At 39.8% G+C, this 27,409-nt stretch overlaps 1 protein-coding gene across 1 annotated transcript in view; it reads right to left on the reverse strand.

Annotated features, from left to right (window-relative positions):
- The window catches only part of Cep128 (centrosomal protein 128), a 362,133-nt gene that overhangs the window by 250,575 nt on the left and 84,149 nt on the right, over positions 1-27,409 (reverse strand). Inside the window, exons 13-15 of the mRNA XM_051150095.1 lie at positions 12,875-13,225; positions 5,261-5,911; positions 133-297 (exon numbers count right to left, since the gene is read on the reverse strand). Coding sequence (XP_051006052.1) covers positions 133-297; positions 5,261-5,911; positions 12,875-13,225 — 1,167 coding nt within the window. The remainder of the gene's footprint in view (positions 1-132; positions 298-5,260; positions 5,912-12,874; positions 13,226-27,409) is intronic.

Below are 27,409 nucleotides of genomic sequence, written 5' to 3' on the forward strand. Positions count from 1 at the left end.
TCTAATAAACTGTCTTTACTCATGGCACCAAGATAAGGTTCCTAAAGACTTGGAATACTATTTGTATGGAACATACATAAAGTAAAATTTAAAAAATAAGTTCTTTAAATCAGAATTTCCTTACGCTTTTACCTTTTCTTCTAGTTGCTCCTTCAGACCCTGGTACTTTAGCTTCAGTTTTTTGTTTTCATTTTCATTCTGGGTTAATTCCTCTGTCAGTTTCTCACACTGGGATTTCAGCTTCTCTAGCTGACAGCGATGGGCTTTAGCCATGTTCTTATCTTCCAAGCTTTCGGCCTGACGTAAAGACAAGGAGGAAAGAGCAAGCTGACTGGCCATGGCTAAATAATACCAAACATAATCCACACCGTAGCTGTGGGGAAAGGACAGCAAGATATTAGCGCTCCCGTTCCTCCCCAGAAGCCAAACACACAGCAGAGGACCTTTGCACGTGTTCAGTACACCTCAGACACTCGCTAAGTGACAGGCACCATGATAGGGTGCTGAAGATGACAGACACGAACTGAAAAACACTATAAGAAAACAGTCAGTTTTACATCAGCAAAGGAGAAGTACTCCCTGGGTATTTTGGCAGAGTGAGAGGCTGCTGAGGAAGGAAGGCACCATTAAAGAAGACCCCCACAGAGGCACTTCAGGTGATACTCTGAATGGTCGGTTTCCTCATGGGACGTGAAGAACAGTATGAAGGGGTTGTCCATCACCAAGAGTACAGAAAGGCCCTCTTCCCATCTACATTTACTGTAACCAAACTGAGCACTGTTTGTTCATTCATTTATTTTTGAGATTGCAATTTAATAAAGTTTCTCCCTCCCCTTTCCTCCCTCCAAACCTCCCATTGTACCTCTTCCACACGTATATGGAAACATAATGAGCAAGGATAACTAACCAAAACAAGAACATGCCGGAGGTGCCGCCATCCAGGACTCCTTTATCTTCTCAACAACCTGGGCAGGGAGGTGCTATTACTGCCTTACTGACTCCTGTTTAAAAGCTCATAACTTAAGCAGATATACTGTACATAAAAGCATGCAGAGGACCCGAACCCAGGAATTCTTCCTAACTAACACCTGTATTCTCAGGAGGAATGCTGCTATAATGCTTTATTTTTTTAAATTGTATTAATTTATTCAGATTACAACTCAATTGTTATCCCATCACTTGTATCCTCCCATTCCTCCCTCACTCCCACTTTCAACCTATTCCCCTCCCCTAGGTCTATGACCCAGGGGCACCTCCTCCCCCACTATATGGTCATAGGCTATCAAGTCTCATCTTGGTAGCCTGCTAATTCTTTCTTTGAGTGCCATCAGGCCTCCCTACCAAAGGAGGGTGGTCAAATATGGAGCACCACTTGAGCACAAGTGTAAGCCATAAAGTGACATACCCACCAGTCACTAACAGTCAGTAAGCAACTTCATAAAATCGGTTTAAAATATATGCTATGATACTGTATGTGCTTTCTTTCCCTTTGTGGTTGGTGCTAGAATGCATGGAACACACGTGCACACTACCCGAGTGCTCTCTCCACCTTGCTAATGGCAACCCTGCCTCCTTCATTACTATGTCACGTGATTAATTAAGTATACTGGAACACAATCATTGGACACAACCTCCTGAAAGAAGTTTTGAAGGTTTTAAACAAAATCTATATTTTATTTACCCCACAAAATTCGGCTAAGACCTGATGCCACTTTGAATTAACAAAGGAATTGATTTTTTTAAGAGCAATCCTGTATTCACAGCCACAAAATAAATTTACAAATAAAGTCTCTCATCAGGAAAATTGCTCAATTACAATTTTAAGTTTCAGTAGACTGCTTTTTACTTTATTTTATGGCCTATTAAAAAAAAGCACAGGTGAACAGGAACCTTCTCGAGAAGGTCAGTGACACATAGAGCCTGCTCACAAGCCTTCAGGCTCATCTCTCTCCAACCCCACCCCTGTCATGCTATGCCTTATTTGAAACCAGTCTGCACCATTAAACTTGCCAAATCCTATATTAGAGGTTTTTCTTCCATGCAGAGTCTATGTTTAAAGGTATCAATTCTTAATTTCCCTAATACTTTACCTGTTTGGTAGATTTTTTTCTTTTAAATTAAATCTACATTTCATTTGATGATTTGCAAAGTCATGCACTCACAATAACCAAGTGGTATAAAAGTAACTCCTATTCCTTTTTTGGCGGTAAAGCATTAAAAGTGATATAACTTTGCCAAAAGTATAGAGCCAACAATTGCAAAAATGTAGCCTTCAGGTTAGGGTTCTAGTAGAAGGCTCTAGAAAATGACTTTGTGGGAATGAAAATGAGGTTAAGAGCCTAATATTCTGAAAATGTTAACAATATCTGGAGCGTGTCATAAATATGCCAATTTTAAAACTAGGTGTGAGCATGGTGACTAGACAGTAGTTGTGGTGATGCAGCCAAGCATTATGAGCCTCTCAAGAAATTAGTAAATTATGTGAGGCTGAAAGACACAGACACCCACCGTTACAGACTAACTGGCCGAAGCTCTCCTGCGTATTGTTCAATGTGTACATTCTGTAAGGATCTTTGCTACCAATCCATCTTACTAAATATAAATGGGTAAATAAGTAAAGGGGTGTTAACAAAATCATGTGCCATGAAGGCCTATGCCTTAGGTTAACTGATCTGGTTTAAGGCAGGTAAGTGTTGGGCCCTCAGTCTGTTTCCTCGAGCTCCTGCTGCCAGACATTACAGAGAAGCACCTGCCCTGCTCAGGGTCAGGATTTTACATTTTTAAAAAGTCAAAAGGATTCTGAAAATCCAGAGTGATTGTCCAATTCAACACTTTTCATGTAAACAACTTCTCCTGGTTTTTAGTCATCTCACCATAGATGATTCCAAAGCGCTTCCTAAATGGCCTAGTGCTGTGCAACTCTGCATCGACCAGTTTTAACAACTGCATAGAACAATCCTATCAGGGACATCTCAAAGGTGCCCTCCAAAACCCACAGAGGAAGCCATGCCTTGTTTATATTGGGTGCAGAGCACTCTGTCTTAGATCCAGGACCCTCCCATGTCCTTGTTGGCCTTTGTGGTGTACTTATTTAATTTGTCTATCATGTGTGACACTAAATATTTTATTTTTACTTATCTTATGTGTGGAGGTTTTTTCTGTATGTCTATCTGTGCACCATAGATTTGCCTGGAGCCCATGGAGAACAGAAGAGGGCATCAGATCCCTTTGAACTAGAATTGCAGACAGCAGTGAGCTTCCATATGGTGCTGGGAATGGAACCCAGGTCCTCCGGAAGAGCAGCCAGTGCTTTAAACCGCTGAGCCACCTCTCCATACTTTTCCTGAAATACCCTCTGGGTTTCCTAGATATCATTCTCTTCTGATTCTCCTCCTGTCACTCGTGTGCTCTATTTCTCTTGTTTTCTAGAACTTTTTTCTCATTTCTTTCTTTAAATGTTGGCGTTCTAAAGATTTATTTTTCTCTTTCTGCTTGTACAATGTCCCAAATCTTGTGAGAGCACCTAACTTTCATGTGCTCCTGGTTCCTACCTAACTTCATCTGATTTTCAATTTCCTCTCACCTCCAGACCCTAGGTACTCAACTGTGTATACCTAGACTTGCATGATTAAGAGTAAACTCTCTCACATAATTCAACCCAGTTTGGAAACTAGATTTGCCATTGTTCTCTCCGGATTTTCAGTGCTGTCTGCATATTCTAAGTTCACAAACAGTGACATTATTCACCACATACCTACCAAACTAACTGCCAAGTTCATCTTGGTTCTAAATCTTTCCCAGGACAGCCAAGTAAGAACTCAAGCAATTAAGCACATGGCTGGAAATCATATCTCTCCATTCCCCAGGCATGCCTATGTCTCAATTTCTCAACTAATATCAGGAATGATGTAGTCAGTGATTAGCACATATAAACTCCTAATAGCTGTAACTGGCACAGAGTGCTCAAAATTATTTTCTAACAGTATTATGGCATGGCCAGTCATTCCGCACTTGATAAGAGCTCTTCTACATAACCCTGATTCTAGATTTGCTCATGTCCTCGTCATTCTAAAGGGCTATTGCACCCTATTTAAGGAATAGTATAACTCAAGTTTTTTAGACTTTCCCATCTCCTATTTGGGATGTTAGCTTATGTGACATCATGTCACAGTTCCTCATGTATTTTTTTTTCTTAGTAGCATGCAACAATAGTGCACCTTAATCCTGTGGGGTCAAAGACTACTAGCAACATCTCTCCTATTGTTCTCCCTCCATTCATTTGCTTACTGAGCAAATACAAGCAAGTTATTAGAACATGAGAAATAACGGAAGTACTGATGATAACAGTTAGAACAAATGCAACTTTTCCTGAGTTTCATTCTGACTAAAGGAAATTAAAAACATAAACAAATAATATGGAGCCAATACCATTTAAGTACAATAGAGAAAAAGCAAAGTAGGGAGACGGAGACACGTGTGACAGCATGATATCTAGATAATGCCAATGCCATTAGACTTTAAAAACATCTACACAAATGCAAGGTCTCAATTAGGAAATTACCCAAGCAGCTTTGATGTGAAACAGAAAGAGTAAATCACAGAGGCCTTGGGTTTCTGCAACCGACATGCTGTGTCTCTTTAGTTACCATAGGAATAAGGACTGTGGCTAGAGCTTCTATGGCCTTGACAAATCTTTGCCTTTCGTATTTTAGGACATCATAAATGTTGAATGAGGGCACATTTCAGGTCCAGGACTTACTGCCACCTCTACTTTCCCTGAACTCCCAAAATAGCTAAAAAGTGGCACTCAAAGAAAGAATAAGCAGGCTACCAAGATGAGACTTCACAGCCTATGACCATACAGTGAGGCAGGAGGTCCCCCTCGGTGACGTAGGGGAAGGAAATAGGGTGAAAGCGGGAGGGAGGGAGGAAAGGGAGGATACAAGTGATGGAATAACAACTGAGTTTTAATCTGAATAAATTAATTCAATAAATAAATAAAAATAAATAAATAAAAATAAATGTTCTCTTTAAAGGGTTCCCATGCTCTGAAACAGATGCTCCCAGGTGGCTGCTATAACTCATTTCAATCTGTCCAAACAGACAAAAATAAACCTCTTTATTGCTGGTTTTATCTTCCCTGCCATGCCTGGTAATACCAAATGATCTCTAAAAGTTTATGCTTTATTAACTTCATGAGCCACCAGAAAAAAGAAAAAAAAATTCTGTCGTTGTCATCAAGACAACTGAGCATGGGTACCTTCAGCGTCCTGATGTGGTTCTCCGCTTCGCTCTTCTCTTTCTTAAAGTGCTTCATCAGCTCCTGGATGTTCTGCTCGTGCTTCGTCTTCACGCTGTGCAGCGAGGAGGTGAGATCTTCCAGCTCCCTCTGGTGAACGTCTCGTTCTAACTTCAACTGTGTGGCAATGGTGGCCGTTTCCTCTTCTTTAGATTTTGCCTGGGCTGTCAGCTCAGAAAGGTCCCTGAGTACAGCTTTCTTGGCTCTCTCTTCCTCAGCCAACTTATTAGCGAGCTCCGCTCGGATGGCACTCAAGTCCTTGACGGACTCTTGCATCTCAAGGAGTTTGACTTTGTCCTGGGACTGGCTCTCCTTTAGCTTCGTGATTTCTTCCTCCAGGTGAACTTTCTCAGCTTTTAACTGGCTTTGAATCTTATTCTGTCTTTTCAACTCACTTTCCAGTCTTTGGATGGTGTCAAGGGAATTCTTGACGTCCAGTTCGAGTTCAGCTTGGTGAGACAGAAGGTCACTGAGTTTCTTCTCCTTGCAGTCAAGCTCCTCCTCCTGCAAGGCACGCTTGCTTAAGATGTCGTTCACTTCCTTCCTGAGGTTCTCGATCTGCTGTAACGCTGCATACAGCTGGCTTTTCAATTCATCCTTCTCTTTCAGAATCTATTGGGTTATGAATAAAAAGCAAAAACAGAAGGAAAGAAGGTTAATACAAAATACACCATGGATCTTCCAAATAATAAAATAAAATTTAATCCACAAGGGGAAGAAAATTTCACAAAATCATATTTTGCAAATGTTAATGAAAAGTAATTTTAGACTGGGGTAAACATATAGTCATTATATAGCTACGGAGAATCACATATCATAATATACCACACTGGTGTGAACATGTATTTCAGATATCTATTACCAAAATGTACTAATCTACAGTGATCAAAACTTACTAAAATATAAGATGAAAATAAGGCAAAGGAATGAAGGAGGGAAACAAAATCTATTGTGACTCACTAGACACTAAAATAGTAAAACATTATGTAAAGTAACAGTAACACATATTCCAGTGAGACACTGAGAAAGAAGAGGTAAAAGATAACATGAGGAGCCTAGACAACATCTAAAAGACGTAATGACACATGATGTGTGTCACTTGTGGTAAACCAATCAAATAATGCCAATATCTGACAAGAAACACAGCAACAAGCAACCACAAGGATGGGCATAAGCTCTTTAAGGGGAGCACAGGTTGGGAAGGTACTCAAGAGAAACACAACCTAGGGGGTACGATATTACACTGGGTAACAGAGGTCAAGATCCAACCATCCTGGTCTGCGATTCTCACCACACACTCATTGCAAATGACAACAACAGCCAGTGAAGCCAGAATTCTTCCCCCCACACACTGGCACCATAAGCAATGCTTATGTTTGCTGCCAATACTTTTTTTTTCCAATTTTATGAATCAAGTTTATTTTCCTTTTTTAAATCTTCAAACTAATGCATAGGAAGGGGACCAGCACCCATCATTGTGCCTGGCACAGCATAGGTATTAAATAGATGCTTCTGGAACAGCAAAGGCAAAGTGAAAACATTGTCTTCCAGGTACTGGCACCGATCCCTAAACCCCAGAAAACTGGTGGAAGTGAAATTTTCTCACTTGAGTAGAAATATGACCTTACAGAGAACGATGAAGCTTTACAGACTTCCAGATGTAAGTAAGGGGCATGCGTGACTTTCTGAGCCTGCAACCACTGACGTTTTTAATGCAGAAGAGCAGTCTTAACATCAGACTGGTGTTGTGCCTGTCTGGGGAAAGAAGAATGGTGCAACAAGAGTGGACGGTGTGGGACTCCAGGGTGTGAAGCCTGGCTTCTCTTCAGAATGTATAAATCTTTCGCCTTTTGCTGCCAATACTTAACACAGTATCCTCTCTATGATTTTGTAGTTTTAGTTTTTGCTTTTTCCTTTCTCCTTCTGAGAAAAATGCTGTGTACATTTATGAGATACAATAAGAATAAAAATTAAGATTCCTCTCAGAATCTGAAAGGTCAGTCTGAAACAGTTACCTATATTTTATATAACTACATAAAATGATATCCATATACATATGTATTAATGAAGAGGTAAACTGGGGGAACAAAGGAGACACCCTCAAAAAAAAACCAGTGAGAATTAAGAAATAGAGGGTAGGAGACTGTGGAGAAAATGTATTCAAAACACCATACATACCTACACACACACACACACACACACACACACACACTTAAATGAAATAAATAAAATGAAATAAAGGGGGAGAAAGGGAGTAAATGTTTAACAATTATACCAAAAATAAGTCTATAATATCAGTATTATTAATCATTTATCTTCAAGATGATAATAATAAATTCATGTTATAACTCAGTGCAATGGCTTTCTCTAGATGCTGGAACTATGTTCCTGGGCTTCCCAGACTCCAGAACTACGAGCCCAATAAAATCCTGTTGTTTATTCTCACGCTGTACCCTTCTATGAGAAGTAACAGCTTTGTATAAGCTGAAATAAGAGCTATAGTTCCAGAAATTAAAGAGTAACAGCTTTTTAAAGGAATCACTGTATTTATCCCACTAAAGAAGATGAAAATACCCTGTGTGGATATTGTGGCAAGAATGTAAGAGGAGACAGCTTAAGTACATGATTCAGGCTCAGAAAAGATACAGCAAACACCCAAGAATGAGTTAGGAAGCCTCCAGCTGAAGATGAAGGTGGTGCCTCACGACATAACTCTAAGTGGTAACATATTCTCCTCCTGACATTGGTTTAAGCAGCAGGAATCTTTCTTTTCTCTAATGCAACAGGCCCAGAAATACAACTGTTCAATAACCATCCTTTGAATCTTAGGCCATGCTACTCTACAGTTCTCTAGGGTTCACCTTCTTCCCAAGATCATATCAATTCAGACACACAAAAAAAATGACAGCTCAAGCTGGAGAATTGTAGGATGCTGGCCAGGTCTGGAATTTCTTTGCCATTATAGTTCCTGAAAAGCAAGTTTTCAGTGGTGCAGAAGAGAGAGAAAGAGTCAGAGGAGCCAGAGGGGTCAGGGAGGCACCAAGAGAACACAGCCCACAGAATCAGGTACCCAGGACTCATGGGAACTCTCAGAGATCGGGAAGCCTGTAAGGCTCTGACCTAGTCCTCTGCATCATATTAAATATATGAATATTAATATATTCATTGTCATATATTCAAGTAATATTCATATAATATTCACAACCCTTCTGGTTAAGTGCTGGGTGTGCTAAGACTGAGATTTTGGAACTAAAGGTGTGAACAAAGAACAATTGCAGGCAGAGAAGAATCTGAGTAGAGTGACTTGAGGGCCTCTCTGAAGTAGAACCATGGTGAAGATTGAGATATGGACTTCAGTGAGACCCTGACAAACTCTAAATAAGCATGACAAGAATTCCGTAAGACGTAGGAGGAGGGAGAGATGGGTGCCAAACCCCTTGAGAGATTTGGAAACAAGCACAATGGGGGAAAAAAACAAACAAAACAAAACCACTCTCTGGGCTCTTTGATGACAATTCTGGTAGACTCGGGTCCCAGCACCTTGTACAGGCAGGACAAACTGGAGGTCAGAAGTGCTAGGGATGGCATAGTGCCCAAGCCCTCCACATGAGGCCTTGCCTGGTTACAGAAGACGGCTGCCTCAGACTCCACGTCTGCCACTACGAGGAATCTTACTAGGGCTACTCTTGTAGACTCCATGGAGTTTCCACTGTACTAGGTTTCCATCTCACCCCCAAATGCCCCCAATTTCATCCATTTCTCCCAGTATTTTCTCCCTTTCAGAGACTTCCTCTGATGGGAGCAGATGCAGAGTCCCACAGCCAAGCACTTGGCAGAGCTCAGGGACTCCTGCAGAGGAAGAGATGAAGGATCGGAAGAGCCAGAGAGGTCAGGGATGCACCAAGAGAACACAGCCCACAGAATCAGCTGACCAGAACTTATGGGAGTCGCAGAGATCAGGGAGCCCTTAAGGGTCTGACCCAGTCCTCTGTATATATGTTATCTCTGCGAAGTTCAGTGTTCTTGTGGTAATCCTAACAGTGGAAGCACAGGTGAGGGGGGCTGCCCTGACTCTTCTGCCTATCTGTGGGACCCCTTTCCTCTTACAGGGTTGCCTTGTCCAACCCTGGTGGGATGGTTTGTGCCTGGTCTTATTGTAGCTTGTAATGTTGTGTTTGGTTTATGTCCTTGGGAGGCCTGCTCTTTTCTGAGGGGAGGAGGGCAGGGAAGGGGAGATATGAGGGAGGTAAGAGGATAGAGGGAAAGGAAAGAGGGAAAACTGCACTCAGGATGTAACATATGTGCAAAGAATATAAATAAATTTTAAAAAGCTGTGAGGAATAAGAATGGGGAAACGGATGGCATTATCTAAACCTTGGTAAGAGTAGGAAAAAAGGCAACTCCTCCAAGGCCTCCCACCAATGTCCATATCACCACTGTAATTTTACTAAGAGGTACATAGGGGAGGTTTTAATGTTTTCTCCATTTGGAAAAAAAAATGCATAAAATACGAATACTTTCTAAACTGCATCTCAGAGGCTTCAGCACCTGCTCAAGAAGTGGAACACATCAGCAATGAGCCTTCTTACCTTAAACTGTTAAAATGGCTCAGCTCTTAGAGGACAGCACATAACCTCCCTCAGCAGGGGACAAAGTCATAGACGGCAAAGATGGCAAATGAAAATTCTTAAAGCCAAACACGATCAAGCGAAAAGCTCAGTACACAAGGCAGTCGATAAATCTGCTAACTTATCAGAACAAAGAGAGGAAACTGGGAGGAATGTGAGCTGTACAAACAACAGTATAGGAAAGCACGGGGAAAGTTAGAAGTGTTGCACACTATATCCAGACCCAGGTTCCTAATTCTTCCTCTTTACTTTTCAAAGCACATCTGAAAACCAACACTTTCCAACAGCACTTAAAAAGAAAACTGGAAACTAAACTACCCCAATGGACAGGCAACTCACTAGAGCTGTGGAAGCACTGCACTCTCACTGGGTGTTCATCTACGCATAATCGTCCCTGGTCAAAATTCCTGTGTCCTCTCCTTGAAGGAAAGAAAATGGTCTGACCTTTCTTGCTTTCTGATGCCAGTTTTCTGTGATTATATATGCTTTTGCTTAAAATTATATGTCCCTTAGTAAGCAAAATAGATTTGTGGCATGTGACCAAGATTCTATAAAAGTACATAAGAAGAATAGAAGAAATACAGGGGATTTAAAGACAAGTATTTAGTCTTTTATTACACTTTTAAGTGGCAAATCTTAGAGTGGAATATAAATTATGCTACAAAGAGAAACAGACTAGGCATAGAATAATTTACAAATGGAAAATCTGTACCATATGACCACAGAAAATGGACCAGGAAAGCTCCAAAGCTATGCATTAAATAATTAATCCATTCTTTAGATTACAAGATGTTATATTTGTAAGTACCATTTTTACTTTAAAATACACTTGCAAATATACCCAAGAGTCATTTTATGAGACTAATTAGCTCAAAATAAAAAAGTAGAATATGTTATGCCTTAAGGTGTTTTGTGATTTGTATTAAAAATTAAATATTAAGTAAATATTCCTTATAGGCAAGATTCAACAAGCTGTTTTCTCTCCCTCCTTTCGCTATGCGCGCACGTGTGTGTGTGTGTGTGTGTGTGTGTGTGTGTGTGTGTGTGTGTGTGTGTATTACTGGGAATTGAACCCAGGGCACTGAATACCCCAATGACCTATGACCCCAGCCCAATATCAGGTGTTCTCCTCTGTTACTCTCGACGAACCTGACATTTGGTGTTTTGGCATCCCTCAGACGCACCAGTCTCTGGTCCCCACTCCTGGCATCATGATGTGCACCACTGTACCTAGCTTTTACGTGAATTTTTACGACCCAGACTAAGGACTCACACTTGTACAGCAGGTATGGGCCATCATCCAAGCTGCTAGGTAGTTTTACATTTTTCCAAGATGATTCACCACATAGTCAGCATCACAGATTTACTGGACACTTGGAGCCTCAGTGTAGCATTTCTAATCCCTTCCCTCTTGATTACCCATGCTCACACTGTGACATGCAGCATTAATTTTTAAGGTTTTTAAAGGAGAAATTACAATGCCTGCTGTGATAACTGTAATCCTACCCTAACTGAAGCAATCACTTTAGAACTACTTCTCTGCTTATCATCAGTAATGCTAAGTGATAAAAAATAATTTTATCAGGAATATTCTCAGAAATGATTGTTTAATAATTCTTAGTATTCTGAAAACTGAATCTAGTAAGTGCTCAGCACCATAAATTGGGACACTGCCTGGTGGCATAGACTCTTGTAAATTTTCTCTAATGAAGTAAGAATCCCTAGATAGCTCACAGCCGATTGATACCAACTTTCTGCTCTCTAGCTGCCTTTCCATACAGGCTTGTTCATGAAACCAGTTGCCAGACCAGGCTAACAGCAGTATAATCAAGGTAGAGGAATTTGCTCAGATCAAATCAATTTAGAGTCAAGTACACAGCTTTAGGAGTACTTTCCACCCTGGCAACCAGCCACTCACTGTGTGTCAGATGAGTCCAGATGAAAGGCACTCAACAGTGAATACAAATTCCTTGATCTTAATTCTGAAAAAGTGCAAACTTAAAAGATAAGGCCTCATGGTGGTAACATCTGACCCAGAATAAGTATCAGCCATTATAAATAATGACATATAAATAAAGTCAATTGATCTGATAAATATAAGCATCCTGCATTTTCATTTGTTGATATTATTGTTAGTTTTTCCTAAAAGAGTCTGCTTAACCAAGGGATTATTCTAGACCATTTTGAGTTCTTGACAAACAAGAAAGTACATATGATAAACCAAGAACCAAACATGGATCAAGAAAAAAAAATCATGACTTTGCTTTTTATTCTTATTAACATGTATTTAGTTCAACCCAAGAATACAGTTGAAAATCAACAGAGGAACATCAAATCTACTGAATGTAACTGATTATGCAAGAGACAAGATAACGTGACTACATAGAAAGCTTATCGCAGGGCTTTCTATTGTTGTCAGGAGAGCATACAACAGCCATAAGGAGCCTTGTGGTCTGAAGGATGCTCTGCCAATGAGACTATCAGTGCTGCTCATTTAGATCAGCCTACTGTAACACCGTTCAGAGGAAGTCGTTAGTGACTACTACACTCCTAACATGCTTCTTTCCACCCTATCCTTAAAGCAAAATACTAAACAAATGAGATTTTAAAACACATGCAGTAGGGAAAGCCACATGATGTTAGGGACAATTGAGTGACATTTTCCCTCTGGAAAGTTAGAATATTGAAAAATAATTCAATTTAGGAAACTCCATAAGCTAAACTGACACAGAAGGCTGAAGATCCCTCAACTCTGAAAAGCCTCCAAATATTAAAATATTTTCAAAGATTTTTAAAATCCAAACTCTAAGTAATGTTTTCCCTTCAACTAGACAATATTTAATGGCTCTTTGCGTAAGGACATACTGATATGTATAGACACATCATGGTCCTTAAGCGTTTATTCACAGGAGAGATAAACTAGAGGTTAAGAACCTGGCTCTTATACCTGACTGTTCTTTTCTGTCAGCTGCTCAAGGGATTCAGCTTGTTTCTCCAATGCCCGTTCCAACTTCTTATGCTTCAGCTTCCACTGGCGGATGGAGTCCTGCGCCTTGGTCTTCAGCTCCTCTCTCCTCTTCTCTGCCTCCTGTCGCAGGGCTTCTGACCTCTGGAACTCACTGAGGTAGTGCTCTGCCTGCTTGGTGGCATCCTCTGCCTGCTGGCTCAGCTCTGAGATCTGCAGGTCAGCGTGCTTACGATTGGCCTCACAGGTCTCAAAGTGATTCTGGATCTCTTTAAGTTGGTCCAGCATCTGCAGCTGTTGTTTCTCCCTGTTCTCCAAGTCACGTGTTAGATTCTAGGAATTAACCACAGGGAACATTAAGGTTAAACTCTCGTCAAGGTTGGTTGTGTACCATGCAAACCAAGACACTCTATTGTCACTGAGACAAAAGTCATCACCATCCAATTTCATTCGCAATCAATCTAGAATGTACAATTCATTCTGTGTATTTTTATAGTCAAATTAGCTAGGAATAAACTATTACCTCTCTTTCACACTATATCTTTCTAATTGTCACAAAAATAGAAAGCTGGGGATGGGGGGAGTATGTAATTTTAGTAAAACCCCTGGTGCTTTGTTCAACTGAAGCAATATCAGCAATTTAAAATGTGTCAGGATATTAAGAACCTCATAGGAGTTATGTAGCACTTTACTTTCTGACAGCACATGAAACTTTATTATAATAAAATAACAAATCAGTAACAATAACATGAACATTAATGATGGAAGCACCATTGTAGATAACACTGTACTTCAAAGTTCCTTTCAAAGGTTTCCTATGATGTGGCCACATTTATTTCCAGCATGGCAATGTAATAAGTCTGAACACTTCTCTCAAGCTGATATGAACCACTGCAGTATAGATTTTTAAATAAACTTATTTATTCAGGACATTTCTTCAGTCAAGGTAAGTATCTTAAAATCTAGCTTTCCTCAAAGGGGAGACACTGAAAGGGAAGTTTTACATTTGGAAGTTTACTCTAAATCATGATGAATAATGCATACTTAATATGAGAATAATTAAATATTCAACTCAAAAATGAGAGGATGTTGGTTTATATGAGTAAAACAATGTTATTTCACACATAAAGCCTTGTGAATAAGTCACAAGTACAGAAATAAGTATTTAGTGTTTCACAAGAGATATCCTTCCTGAAAATCACTTTCCTACACCTAGAAATAACAAAATTAACTCTAAAATATCATTGGTCTTTCACTTACCAGGGGTCAGTGGGAGGACACACTATTGGGACTTTAGGTGAGAACAGCATGGAAGAATGGGGAAATAGAGGGATCCAGAAGGTCCTAGAAACCTACAAGAAGAACATTATGATGCGTGGATCTGGGTCCAAGGGTCCTGCTCAAACTATGGCACCAGCCAAGAACAATACGTGCAGTAAACTTATTGAACCCCTACCCAGATCTAGCTGATGGACAGGACATTCTCCACAGTTGAGTGGAGAGTGGGGTCTGACTTTCATGTGAACTCTGGTGCCCCATTTTTGACCACGTCCCCTGGATGGGGAGGCCTGGTGGCACTCAGAGGAAGGATAGCAGGTTACCAAGAAGAGACTTGATACCCTATGAGCATATACAGGGGGAGGAAGTCCCCCTCAGTCACAGTCACAGGGAAGGGGAGTAGGGGGAAAGCGGGAGGGAAGGGGGAATGGGAGGATACAAGGGATGGAATAACGATTGAGATGTAATATGAATAAATTAATAAAATATTTAAAAACTAATAAAAAATAAAATATCATTGGTCCAAATAAAAAATGAAGTTAACAGGCTAGACTGATGCTATGTTTCAGAGCAATAAACACCATGTCTGCACATGAAGACACTGACAAGTAGGCATGCTAGAAGCACTTACAGAGTCCTGACCGCAACAGCACTATTTTTCAGCCTCAATTTCATTAGTCATGATCAATGACTTAAAGCTACACATTATCCCCCATAGTTCAATAATAACCAAGCTACAAGTCAGAGAACCACATTAGTTAGAAATAAAGGAAGGGAAGGGGGCAGGACAGATCTCCTTAGGAAAGGATGGATGGAAGTGGGGGAGGCTAGAACAGGAGGATCAAGCAGAGAGGGGCCAGGGAGGGAAGAGGAGGTGGGGGAAGGGACTACAGGGAGAGACAAAGAGTAAGGGCCACTTGTGGCATAGTATAGAAACATAACAGAGTAAAAACTTTCTAAAATACACATATATAAAAACGTGATATAAATGAAATCATCAAATAGAAGCCTGTTTGTTTTCTAATGAGAGACAGATAAGAGAGGAGTTGGGGAGGAACTGGGAGGAATAGAGAAAAGAGAAAACATAATCGAGATATACTGTGTGAGGAAAAAATTTTTCAATATTAAAAAAAAGTCAATTTGACATTGTAACAAAAGTTTCTTTTTAAACAAATAGTGCCTTGAAAACAAAGTTCATTTTCCGAACAACAGGTTTGCATTTCCTCAGTTGGCCAAGTTCAAGGAAGCCCAGAAGACCTGAGTCACTTCTTTGTCCACCCAAATCAAACAGTAAACTGAGAACTGTGAGCTTGTTTGCATGGAAAATTCTAAGCTGAGATCAGAGAGCCCTAGTGACTGTGGTTTAGCTGTCCTTTATACTAAGCACTTCACTAGTATTCTAGAAATCAACCTTCCTAATGAGCAACAGCCACATGATTCCACATTTGACAACAGAAAGGTGAACTTTGTTGTTTCCTTCTTGTGTGTTTTGGCCGACGATTTACTAGGAAAGGCATTCACAACCAACTCCCGAGTTACACTCGGCAGCCGTGAAAGCGAACACGCAGTGCAGAGCTGTCTTCAGGTCTCCATTCTACAGTGGGACTGGAGAGACTTTTAGGAAGTGACATAAGCTGAGACCTGGTGACAATGCAGTAATAAACAACTACAAGCTGCTTCCTTCAGCCCCACCTCTATAGTGAGGCCCCACCTCTATAGTGAGGCCCCACTGCTGTTTCATTTTGATAACAGGCAACCAAGACTTGCTATACTTAAAAACCTGTCCAAGATCACACACTCTGGGTGTGAAGCAACAGTGACTGGACCCAGTTAGTCATTCATGGAGGATGATGACTTATACTCCACATTTTTATGACAATGATTCTCAAATAGAGGAATACTTCACAAATTCAGACATCACTACACCCACCTGAAATGTGGATTTATCATCCAAGCATGCATTTCTTCTCTCTTCCTTTTTTAAAACTTTAGATTGATATTAAAAACATCTCATTTTATTTTCATCAGGTATATAGAAAATGAAGTAAAAATAAGTTTTGGGCAAAAAAAATAGCAGCATAGTTTTTAGTGGTCTGTGATTGAGGGCCTCTGTTTGCCAACTTTTCCAAAATGACCTGATCCTCAAAGGACCCTAAACCCAATATATCTATAGTTATCAATCCCACAGTTCCATCTTCATGGAGAACTGATATCTCTAAGGCAAGGTCCTCCCATGACCCCAGTCCCTAGGTAGATGCTAAGTACCAGCCCACCCCGTTCCCTGACTCCCTTCCTGCAACTACACCTGACCATCGTCACCCCTTGGCATCCTTCCTGGGTTCCTAACCTCCATATGCTTTCACTTCAGTCATTTTCTTGCTGACCTCTCAAACTCCTTCTAATCTGTTCATCAGTAAAACTATGGGAGAACTAGGTAGTTTCCTAATCCTTACCACAAGCTCTAAATCTTTTAAGGGGAAAAAGAAATCACACAGAGTATTAGTCAATTCAATCACAAATCAAGGGCCACCTATCACCTCTCAGAAATGTTTCCATACCCTTATTCAGTTTATGCAATGGTCATTCCAAACTATCTCCTTTGCTACTTTCCCATCTTTCACCCACTTATACTATGCAAGCCAACTCTTCCTCCACAGGTTAAAATGAGGCAGTTGAGGCAGGACTCCACCAAAATGACCTACCTGTACAACTCTGGTTCTCACCAAGGGCTAATCTGTCTTCCTCTGTGGCCTCTATAGGGCTCTGTCATGGGTACAACAAATAAGCCGGAAATGCTAATTCCTGGAGATGACTTCTACCCTGAAGAATTCTATATAGTTAGAAGGTAGAGAATTATCTCAGCCCCTGGGGCATATCACTTCATGGCATGCATTCCCTGCTTAAATGCTGTCAAAGGAGAAAGTCAAGAAAGACAGAAACCCCCAATTTAACTAAGAACTCCTTCCCAAACATTATCAAAATGTTATTAGATCTGCGGGCTCAATCTGAAAATGTCATACAACTCAATTCCATTTCTAGTCTTATTCTTCAAAGGGGAGAAAATGGTGATGAATACTTATGTTAGCAACCTCAGGTTTGGTGGGATCTAGAATAATATAGAGAACTCAACACTTTACAGTCAGACCTATGATACAAATTAGTAAAATGAAAGGATACCAAGAAAAATCAGCAAAGGAAAGGGAAACAGGCTAAAGCCCAGGAACACGAGGAGAAGTATCCAGTTCTCTCCCAGTGGAGTTAAATGTGAAGCGCGTACCAACCCCTCTAGCAGTAAGCTTGCTTGTAAAATGTCGTCAATTAGGAAAGCTCATTAGAAGGGTTAACTATGGCATGGTCACATACGCACCATCTGCCTAACACACATCAAAACCCAAACTCCAAGACAAAAAGCATAGATATTCAAGGTAAGCCACATTATTTACACAATCTAAGCAAAGTAAACAGTAGCAAGGTTTGACTTCAAATTCAGGTTTGACTTCAAATCCCAGCTCTGGGACTCTGCAGCCTGAACCAAAGCTTATCAATTTACAAAATGTGCCAAAAAAATATCAACCCACACAGATCTCAAAAGCACCTGGAAGAGTAAGTAGCCCAAGCAATAGTAATTAAAACAGCATGGTACTGGCACAGCAACAGGCTGGTTGATCAGTGGAATCGAATCGAAGACCCAGATATGAATCCACAGACATATGGTCACTTGATTTTTGACAAAGAAGCCAAATCCATTCAATGGAAAAAGGATAGCATCTTCAACAAATGGTGCTGGTCTAACTGGAGGTCTATGTGTAAAAAAATGAAACTGGACCCATATTTGTCACCTTGCACAAAACTCAAATCCAAGTGGATTAAAGACCTCAACATAAAACCAGAGACACTAAGCCACTTAGAAGAAAAAGTGGAAAAGAGCCTGGAACATATTGGCACAGGAGACAACTTCCTGAACAGAACACCAACGGCCCAGGCCTTAATGTCAACCATTAATAAATGGGACCTCATGAGGCTGAGAAGCTTCTGTAAGGCAGGAGACACTGTCAAGAGAACAAAGCGACAGCCTACAGACTGGGAAAAAATCTTCACCAACCCTACATCTGACAAAGGTCTAATATCCAAAATATATAAAGAACTCAAGAAATTAAACACCACCAAACCGAATAACCCAATTGAGAAATGGGGCTTGGAACTAAACAGAGAATTCTCAACAGAGGAGTATCAAATGGCTGAGAAACACTTAAAGAAATGCTCAACCTCCTTAGTCATCAGGGAAATGCAAATCAAAACAACTCTGAGATTCCATCTTACACCCATCAGAATGGCTAGGATCAAAAATTCAAGCGACACCACATGCTGGCGAGGATGTGGGGAGAGAGGAACACTTCTTCATTGCTGGTGGGAATGCAAACTAGTACAGCCACTTTGGAAATCTATCTGGTGCTATCTCAGAAAAATGGGAATAGGGCTTCCTCAAGACCCAGCTATTCCACTCCTTGGAATATACCCAGAAGATGCTCCAGCACACAACAAGAAAATTTGCTCAACCATGTTCATAGCAGCCTTATTCATAATAGCCAGATCATGGAAACAGCCTAAGTGTCCCTCAGTAGAAGAGTGGATAAAGAAACTGTGGTACATATACACTATGGAATACTACTCAGCTATTAAAAACAAGGAATTCCAGAAATTTGTGGATAAATGGATTGAGCTAGAAATGATCATAATGAGTGAGTTAACCCAGAAGCAGAAAGAATCAAATGGTATATACTCACTTATATCTGCATACTAGCCCAAGGGGCATGTCCCACAAAAGCCTTCACTTACCAGGAATCTGGGACAGAGGGGAAGGCATCCTATTGGGACTCTAAATGAGAGACGCATGGGAGAACAGCAAAATAAAAGGATCCAGAGGGTCCTAGAAATCTACAAGTAGAACAATATGATAAGCAGATTTGGGCCCAGGGGTCCCGCTCAAACTAAGGCACCAGCCAAGGACAATACAGGAGGTAAACTTTAAACCCCTTCCCAGATCTAGCCAATGGTCAGAATATTCTCCACAGTTGAGTGGAGAGTGTGATACGACTTTCTCACGTACTCTGGTGCCTCACATTTGACCATGTCCCCTGGAGGGGGAGACCTGCTGGCACTCAGAGGAAGGACAGCAAGTAGCCAAGAAGAGACTTGATACCCTATGAGAATATATAGGGGGACGTAATCTCCCTCAGGAACAGTCATAGGGGAGGGGAATAATGGGAAAATGGGGGGGGGGAGGAATGGGAGGATACAAGGGATGGGATAAACATTGAGATGTAACAAGAACAAATTAATAAAAAAAAATAAAAAAAGAAAAAAGAAAAAAAATATGAAAAAAAAAAGAGTAAGTAGCTCATTTAGGGACTTAAGAACAAATAGATTTTCAGATTTGACCAGAGGCCATATTACAATTAGAAAGTTAGTATACAATGTCTACATGTTAGAGAAGGGGGGGCGAGGGAAGGGGGGAAGGAAGCGGACTGATCAATACAAGACAAAGTATGTACATGGCACATAAAGGAAAAGCCATACGTCCTTATGAGTCAATTGATATGTCACTATAGTAATTGCCTTAATATGGGCTAACAGAACTTTATTATCTATATAAATGGCCAGAAATAGAAAGGAATCCTGAAATCATCATTACATAAACATTAATGCACAGACACTTCTAAAATATTGTATAAACCAAGGGGGGGAAAAGAATCACAAGATAACTCTTAACATAAATTTAAGTAAAAACAAAAACAAAAACAAGAAACCAGGAGCTAGAGTCATAGCACACTGCTAAGGAACTTGCCTAGCACATGCAAAGCCTGGGGATCAACTCCTAGTATTGGGGAGAAATAAAAAACAGAAAACTTCCTTTCTTGCTGGGCATGCTGGCTCAAGCTCGGTATCCTCAAAACTTGGGAAGCTGAAGCAAGAGGATTAACAAAAACTGTTAGCCTGCAAGACCCAATCTCAAAGAAGAGACTCTATATAAATGAATAAATAAACAGATATGTGCACACCAGAGGTAAACACCTCCTACCTATAAGGTTCAAGACTGAAGACCATGTGCTAGGCACTAAGGAAAGCACTACACAAGGAATGCTGACTGGGCGAATGCAACTGACTGGGGGTGGGAGACACACTGATGTCGGTGGAAACATGATTTTAGTCAGTAGATTCAACTAAAATTCATCTATTAAGTAAGGCTTCAAAAGAAGACAAGAAGGATACCAGACAATGTGAAACGTAAAGAGGTAAAGACCTGACTAAAAGAACGGAAATGGGCAACCATAACCAAAAGAAGCATAAACCAGAGTCCACACCACGCGCCCCTGTGACTGATGCTGAAGAATGACAGATCTAAAAGGTTCATCCGGGGACTGGAGAGATGGCTCAGAGGTTAAGCACACCGACTGCTCTTCCAGAGGCCCTGAGTTTAATTCCCAGCAACCACATGGTGGCTCACAACCATCTATTATGTGAGCTGATGCCGTCTTCTGGCCTGCAGGTGTACATGCAGACAGAGTACTGTATTCATAATAATAAAGAAATCTTTTTTTTAAAAAGGCTTATCCATTTCAAACAGGAATGGACTTTCACAAACAATTCTCCTTCAACTCAACTCAATTGCAATGAAGTCAATAAAGCTGGCTTATAACGGGTAAGAACAACTTGTAGCATTCAAGAGACTTGCAAAGGAAAAAAGGAACAACTGTCAGTTTTTCTAAGGAAAATCCTCTGCATGTTTTGATTCAATAGAATAAGCATTTAGTTGTGCTGACAAATATACAAATTGCTAAGATAAAAAAGATGGACCTGATGTCATGGCTCTATGTTCTGCTGTCCCAGAGAGCCATATAACCTTGTAGGGAAGGTGGATAACTGAATTACTTTTCATGCACCTCTTCTGTTTAAAATCTCACTTTCTTTCACAATTCACACTGCCAAGTACCTGCTGATGTTCCATCCCTCAGTGCCTTCATTTCATCATCGAGTGTTTCCTAATTAGAAATTGTGTTCCTTGCAAAAGATGCCTGAACTACAGCAGGTACTGATCATCTGAACAAAAGAAGATGATTCACATTGCTAATTAAAGTGTTGAAGAGGAGAAGCAGGGATGGTGAAACGGGGACAGGAACTAAAAAAGGCATGTCCAGTTCAGCTAGGTGACACTTCAATTCCCAGCATCCCCAACGCAACAGTGGGCTAGACTCCGGCAGAAGTTTTCATGATCACTTCACTATGAACCTTAATGCTGGTAGAGGAAAAGACTTGGGAGGACAGTGGAAGAGAAAGAAAGGAAGGAAGGAAAGAAGGTTATAAGGAAGGAAAGGAAGGAAGGAAGGATGGATGGAAGGAAGGAAGGAAAGAGAAGAAAGGCAGGCAGGCAGGCAGACAAGTGAACATAACTAAGTGAACAGGTCCCTAAATACTCACAAACAAGGGCTGATGTAAGGATTCAAACAAACATGACTTCACAATGTTTTTCAGATAATCCCAAACCTAGATGTAGCCAAACGAAACTATAATCACTTGTAAATCTTGTGTTTTCAAAATTAGTGAAGGGAAAATGCCACTTCTTAAATTGTTCAATACTTCTAGATTTATAACATCTGAAAAAACTGAGGAGGAAAGTGGTTCTAAACGCCAGAAGGAGAAAGTGACTATCAATTGTAATGTCTCTAGCAGCTGCCCTGTCAAATATATGTACGTGTGTGTGTGTGTGTGTGTGTGTGTGTGTGTGTGTGTGTGTAATAGCTACGACTTTGTTTATACACACTGTTAAATGTCCTACAATAAAAAAAATGTACCCTTTAAAATTATATAGATGTTTACATTATAGTCATTTAATAGACCATAAAGAACAACTTTTATATTTTAATTATTATAGAGAATAAAAGTTTACATTTTTATTAAGTTTATTTTTAAAATAACTGTTTAGTTACAAATCTCTGCTAAGAACACAAGTGTCACTGACAATAGTTTTCATAAAAACTCCTCAACCAAAAGGGAGTAATCAGAACCACAATGCAGTTTCTAGAAACACACTACAGTGAAAAGTAACACATATCTAAACATACTAGACCAGCACATCAACAGAAAATGCCATCTTAAGCATTGCCATGCAAACCTTTGCCCTTTACAAACATTAAAACAGTAGCCCTAAAGATAGCAATGGTCAACAAGCCACTGGAAACAAGATTTCATATAGACAAACCACCACTGGAAATAAGTTCAACAAATTATCCTTAATAATGACCCTGTGAACAAAAACTCCTCAGTACTTTCCTGAGCTACGTTTTTGGAGGTACAAGTCAGATCTTTAAAACAGATTTGATAGAGAGATTTGGAAAGCAGATTTAAGACAAAGTCATAGTCTCGCTTCCTCTTTGCCACTAATGACAGTCAAAGAGAAGCCATGATGCCCTGTGGTGATGCCCACTCTGTGCCTCTGAGGGTTTTGCAGCATTGGCTTCTGGTGCTTCTTGGAAGCCCAGGCAGGTCCTGGCCTGGTAATTATGTTAACAAAGCCTAGGATTACAAAAGCATCCAGAGCAGTTCTTCCTGCCCTAAGCATAGATGGTGGTGGTATTATAATGTCTAACAGGCAAAACGACCAATAGCAAGGTCTCATCAGAAATTCTCAGTTAAATGGTGCCCCGCTCACTTCTGCTGGGAATTAACCTGACACACTATCAGATGTCCTCATGAACTCGCTCGTTTCAGGATAATTTTGGTGGTTTATGAACTCGTACTGAAAGAACAGCTCATCAATTGTCCAGTCAGGAAGACTAAGACAAGTCTCTTTGAACAAAAATTCAAATCAATCAAAGCAAGTCTGGAGCTCTGAAACATACCTACCTGAAGCTAAGTTAGGCCATCACTCACTGAAGCCACAATATAGAAAGCTTCTTTCAAAGTACAGGAATAACAAAGCACAACACACACTTAAAATCTGGGAACAAAGTCTTACCTCAAGCAAAACACATTAAACTGATTCAAACTTTTAACAAGTCATGGAGAAAATAAAACATCAAAGGCCACTTTAGTGCCATGTCAGAAAACATTTTATGTGACTTTCCATTTCTAGCATATTAATTTTGACCACATAAACTGTTATCATTTTCTCCCTAATAAGTAGAGAGACACGTACATGACACTAATCCAAAATATTAGGTTCCATGAGTCTTAGTGATTAAAAATAATTGTCTCTCTGCACATGTATGAGAACATATGTTTCATACAGCTACTTGTACTTTTTCATGAAGCATCATACCAAGCTTAAGCAAAGAACAGGAAATCATGTTCAATTAATTAAATATATTCATCTCTGTGAAGAAATGAAATACCAACTTGTTTCATTAACTATGATGCTTATTATACAGATTTTAAATACATATTTCTTCAGAATGTTTAATTTAAAACACAAGGGGACATACAATTAACTTCTAGGTCCCAGCATTACACAAGGGAAATCTGACCCTAGTACACATATCTTAAACTGCATTTGTATTTTCTTGATTTTTTTTTCACACTCCATTAGACTGATAATTTCAGCTATACAACTTTTGATGTTTAACTTGACACTTACAGAAAAGAAAATTCAGGGCTGCAGACATGGCTCAGTGGTCAAGATTCACTTCTTGTACTTGCAAAGGTCTGAGTACCAGCACCCATAGAGCAATCCACCACTGCCTATAATGCCAGTATCAGAGATCCAGTGCAGTATTTTGATGTTTATGGGCACCAGGCATACACATGGCCCACATACATACTTGCACGGGAAACACGCATAAACATAAAATAGTAAAAATAAGTCTAAAAAAGTTTAAAGAATAGAAAACATAGGCATATATTATATAAAATTATGTTGCTTTAAACAAATTGGCTTGGGGATTGGCTCTACCTTCTGAGCGTGGTAGAACAAACTTGTTACAACTTTGCTGCGCAATGTAGCAGGCCAACACGGGCACCAATGAAAGCCATGTACCCATACATCACCAATATTGGTGTAGTCATAAAGATGTCTAGGACAAACCACATAGTACAACTAAAGGACACTATGCCCAACTTCAAAACACACACTGACAATAAGAAACTCGGTGTAAGCTAACCTGAATTTTATTGCACTGAATTACATTTCAATATGTTTTCATAAAAGAAAGACCAATCAGTTTCCATTTGGTGAAAGCTAATAGTGGATAAGATAGCAACAGAGTCAGATGAGCCAGATGTTTGACAGAGACATTAGGAAGTCTGTGTGTCAAAAGACGCCAGCTAACGTCTTAATGATCTCAGATAACAGAAACTATGCACGTGACATACACATGACCTCAGGCGCAGCACACTGCATAGAAGAATAGGCTTAAATCAAGTGTCCCTTCCAATTCACTACATTATTTTTCTTTTAAGGATGAGGAGTGAATCAGAAATACATAATACAAACATTATCTAAAATATCCCATTTCGCTAAAAATTATGACATTCTGCAAAACATAAAGCTGTGCTGTATAAATGAGAAAGAAATAGCCTTTTAGGGAGTCCGGATGTTGAACTTATCAAAGACATCACATCAGCTATTATAGTCAAAGAGCTGAAAGAAACCTTTTTTTTTTTTTCTTTTTGGATGGAGGTATGATGATGATATAAAATAAAGGCATAAGAATTCAGAAACCGCTTATATTGCCACTACTCTAGTTGCTTTGACCAAATACAAAAAAGAAGAAGCTTAAGGTACAGAGGCTCAAAGTTCTCAGGGTCCAGTCCATCATGGCACAAGGACAAGGCTGAGTTGGCCACAGCTTGCAGGAGACATCACTAACATCTTGGCAGCAGAATAAACAGAGAGAACTTAGGCCAGGAGCAGGCAAGGTTTTACCACTCACAGTCAGACCTTAAGACCCAGCCTGTGCCTCCATGCGTTCTTCACCAAAGGTTCCACAACAGCCAGAAAGCAGGTTCGCCAGTTAGAGGGCCCAAGAATTCAAATAACTGAGCCCATGGAGAACACTACAATCCAAACTATGACTGCATTTTAAACGGGAATCTGGAACTAGAAAATATGGTTGCAAACTAAAATGAAGAATCCACATCAAAGGCTCAATAGCTAATTTGTATTGCCAAAAAGTCTACAATCAAAGGAGATCATACAATCTGAAGTAAAAGGAATTAAAGAAAAATAAACATAGCCTCAGAGAAATGTAAGATGCCAAATACACACAACGAGGGTGCCAAATGGAAAGGAAAAAGACAAAAATGCAGAAAAATAGTGGAAGAAGCAAATGCTACAAAATTTCAGAACTTGAAATAAACTATTAGTTTGAATGTACAGGGAATTCCAAGAAGGATAACTATGGGATTTAAATTCATGTGTATTATAGTCAAAATGACAAAAGACAAAGACCTCAAGAAAACCTTGAGGACAGAAAGAGAAAAGTAACTCAATGTGTAAGATATTATAATCTCACCTCTTAGCTCGGGTGTATGTCAGTTGATAGATTCCTTTCCTAGAATGCAAACGCACGAAGCACTGGGCTTGACCTCCAGTCACTTACACTTGGCATGCTGGCGCGCACACACACACACACACACACACACACACACACACACACACTAGTGATCCTAGCATGCAAAAGGATCAGAAATTCAAAGTCATCCTTGGCAAAAGGAGTCAAGGTAAACCCTGCCTGAGTTAAGACCCTATCTCACATAACATTAATTAATTAATTAATTAATTAGCAATGGAAACCAGAAAATATCTAATATATACTAAGTTCTAGTAGATAAAAGAAAGGCAATTAAAGTCTTAGATCCAGCAAACGGTCCTCTAAAATGAAAAGAAGAACATTCCAGATAAACAAAATGAAAGAAAGTGGGGCTAGTAGATCAGCCTTATCTAAAACACTAAGAGAATTTTAGGATGAAAGCTACTGATATTTATTAGTCATTTGCCTCTACATGATGTGCTAAAAAGAGTGATTCCACCACTCTGACCACAGATGTCCTGGTTTGCTTTCTTGCTATTGTGAAAAAAACACCAGGACCAAAAGCAACTTGAAGAGGTCAGTGTTTATTTGACTTATACCTTCAGGTCATAGCCCATCATTGAGAAAGTCAATGCAAGAATTCACGCAGGAACTAGCTAAGTGGAGGAAGACTGCTCATCTTTGAATTCACTGTTTTCCTCATTTTCCTCAGTCAGCTAGTCTTCCTATACAGCCCAGGACCACCTACATAGCTATGGAACTGCCCACAATGGGCTGTGCCCTCCCACATCTATTAACAATCAAGACAATACCTCACAAAGGTGCCCACAAGGCAACATGATTGAGGTACCACTTGCCAATAAGAAGGAGAAAGACATCTCAGGTAACTCTAGCTTGTGTGACATTAATAATAAAAACTAACCAGAACAATAAATAACTAGATGAATGAATTAATAGCTAAACTGAAGCCAGCCAAGGGTCAACGGTAGAGTCAATATGGTACCAGCATGAAATTTGTTTTCTTCATGAAGCCATAAGCCCCACCTATTCAGCTTTTAATTTCAGCTATTATATATAGATCTTAAGATTTCAAAATAATTCTTTTTTATGTATCTAATTGTTTTTATTATTTATCTAATTATTTACTGTAATTATTAACTTTTTAGTTTATAAATATTATTTCAAAATTGATTTCTGGTAACTCCAATACCCAAAGAGTTTATATACCTCCATCTATTCACTGGATGTTGTTTTAGTATGGTGTATGGTTTTTGTTTTTTTCTTGTGTTTGTTTTTTTGGATTGTGATAACTGAATATCAGACACTGTATGACAAACAATTATCATCCCCAAAATGCTTGCTTTTGTTGGAAGTGACCACTGAAAGGGGGACAGATAACATCAAAGCAGATTCAAAGCTATGCTACAGTGTGGCAGCCCTTGTGAATATTCAGTGTATTTTCAATTCCTCAAGGCTCCAAGGGATTAACACATAGCGTAAAAGTCTGAGAAGTTACCAGGATTCTTTATCCTAAGTGAGCCCAGAAGTCTACCCTATGCTTTCCATTTTGTGACGCAGAACACATCACAGGGAGAAAGTGCTGCAAAAATGTCAAAACCACCACTGCAACTCAGAATTTCAACAAAATTCTCAAAGCTCCCTTTCTTTGCTTTGTTAATAAACCTCTGCTTCAATTTTTTAATATATGTATGTG

This window comes from Acomys russatus, chromosome 1 (genome assembly GCF_903995435.1).
Source record: "Acomys russatus chromosome 1, mAcoRus1.1, whole genome shotgun sequence".
Lineage (NCBI taxonomy): Eukaryota > Metazoa > Chordata > Mammalia > Rodentia > Muridae > Acomys > Acomys russatus.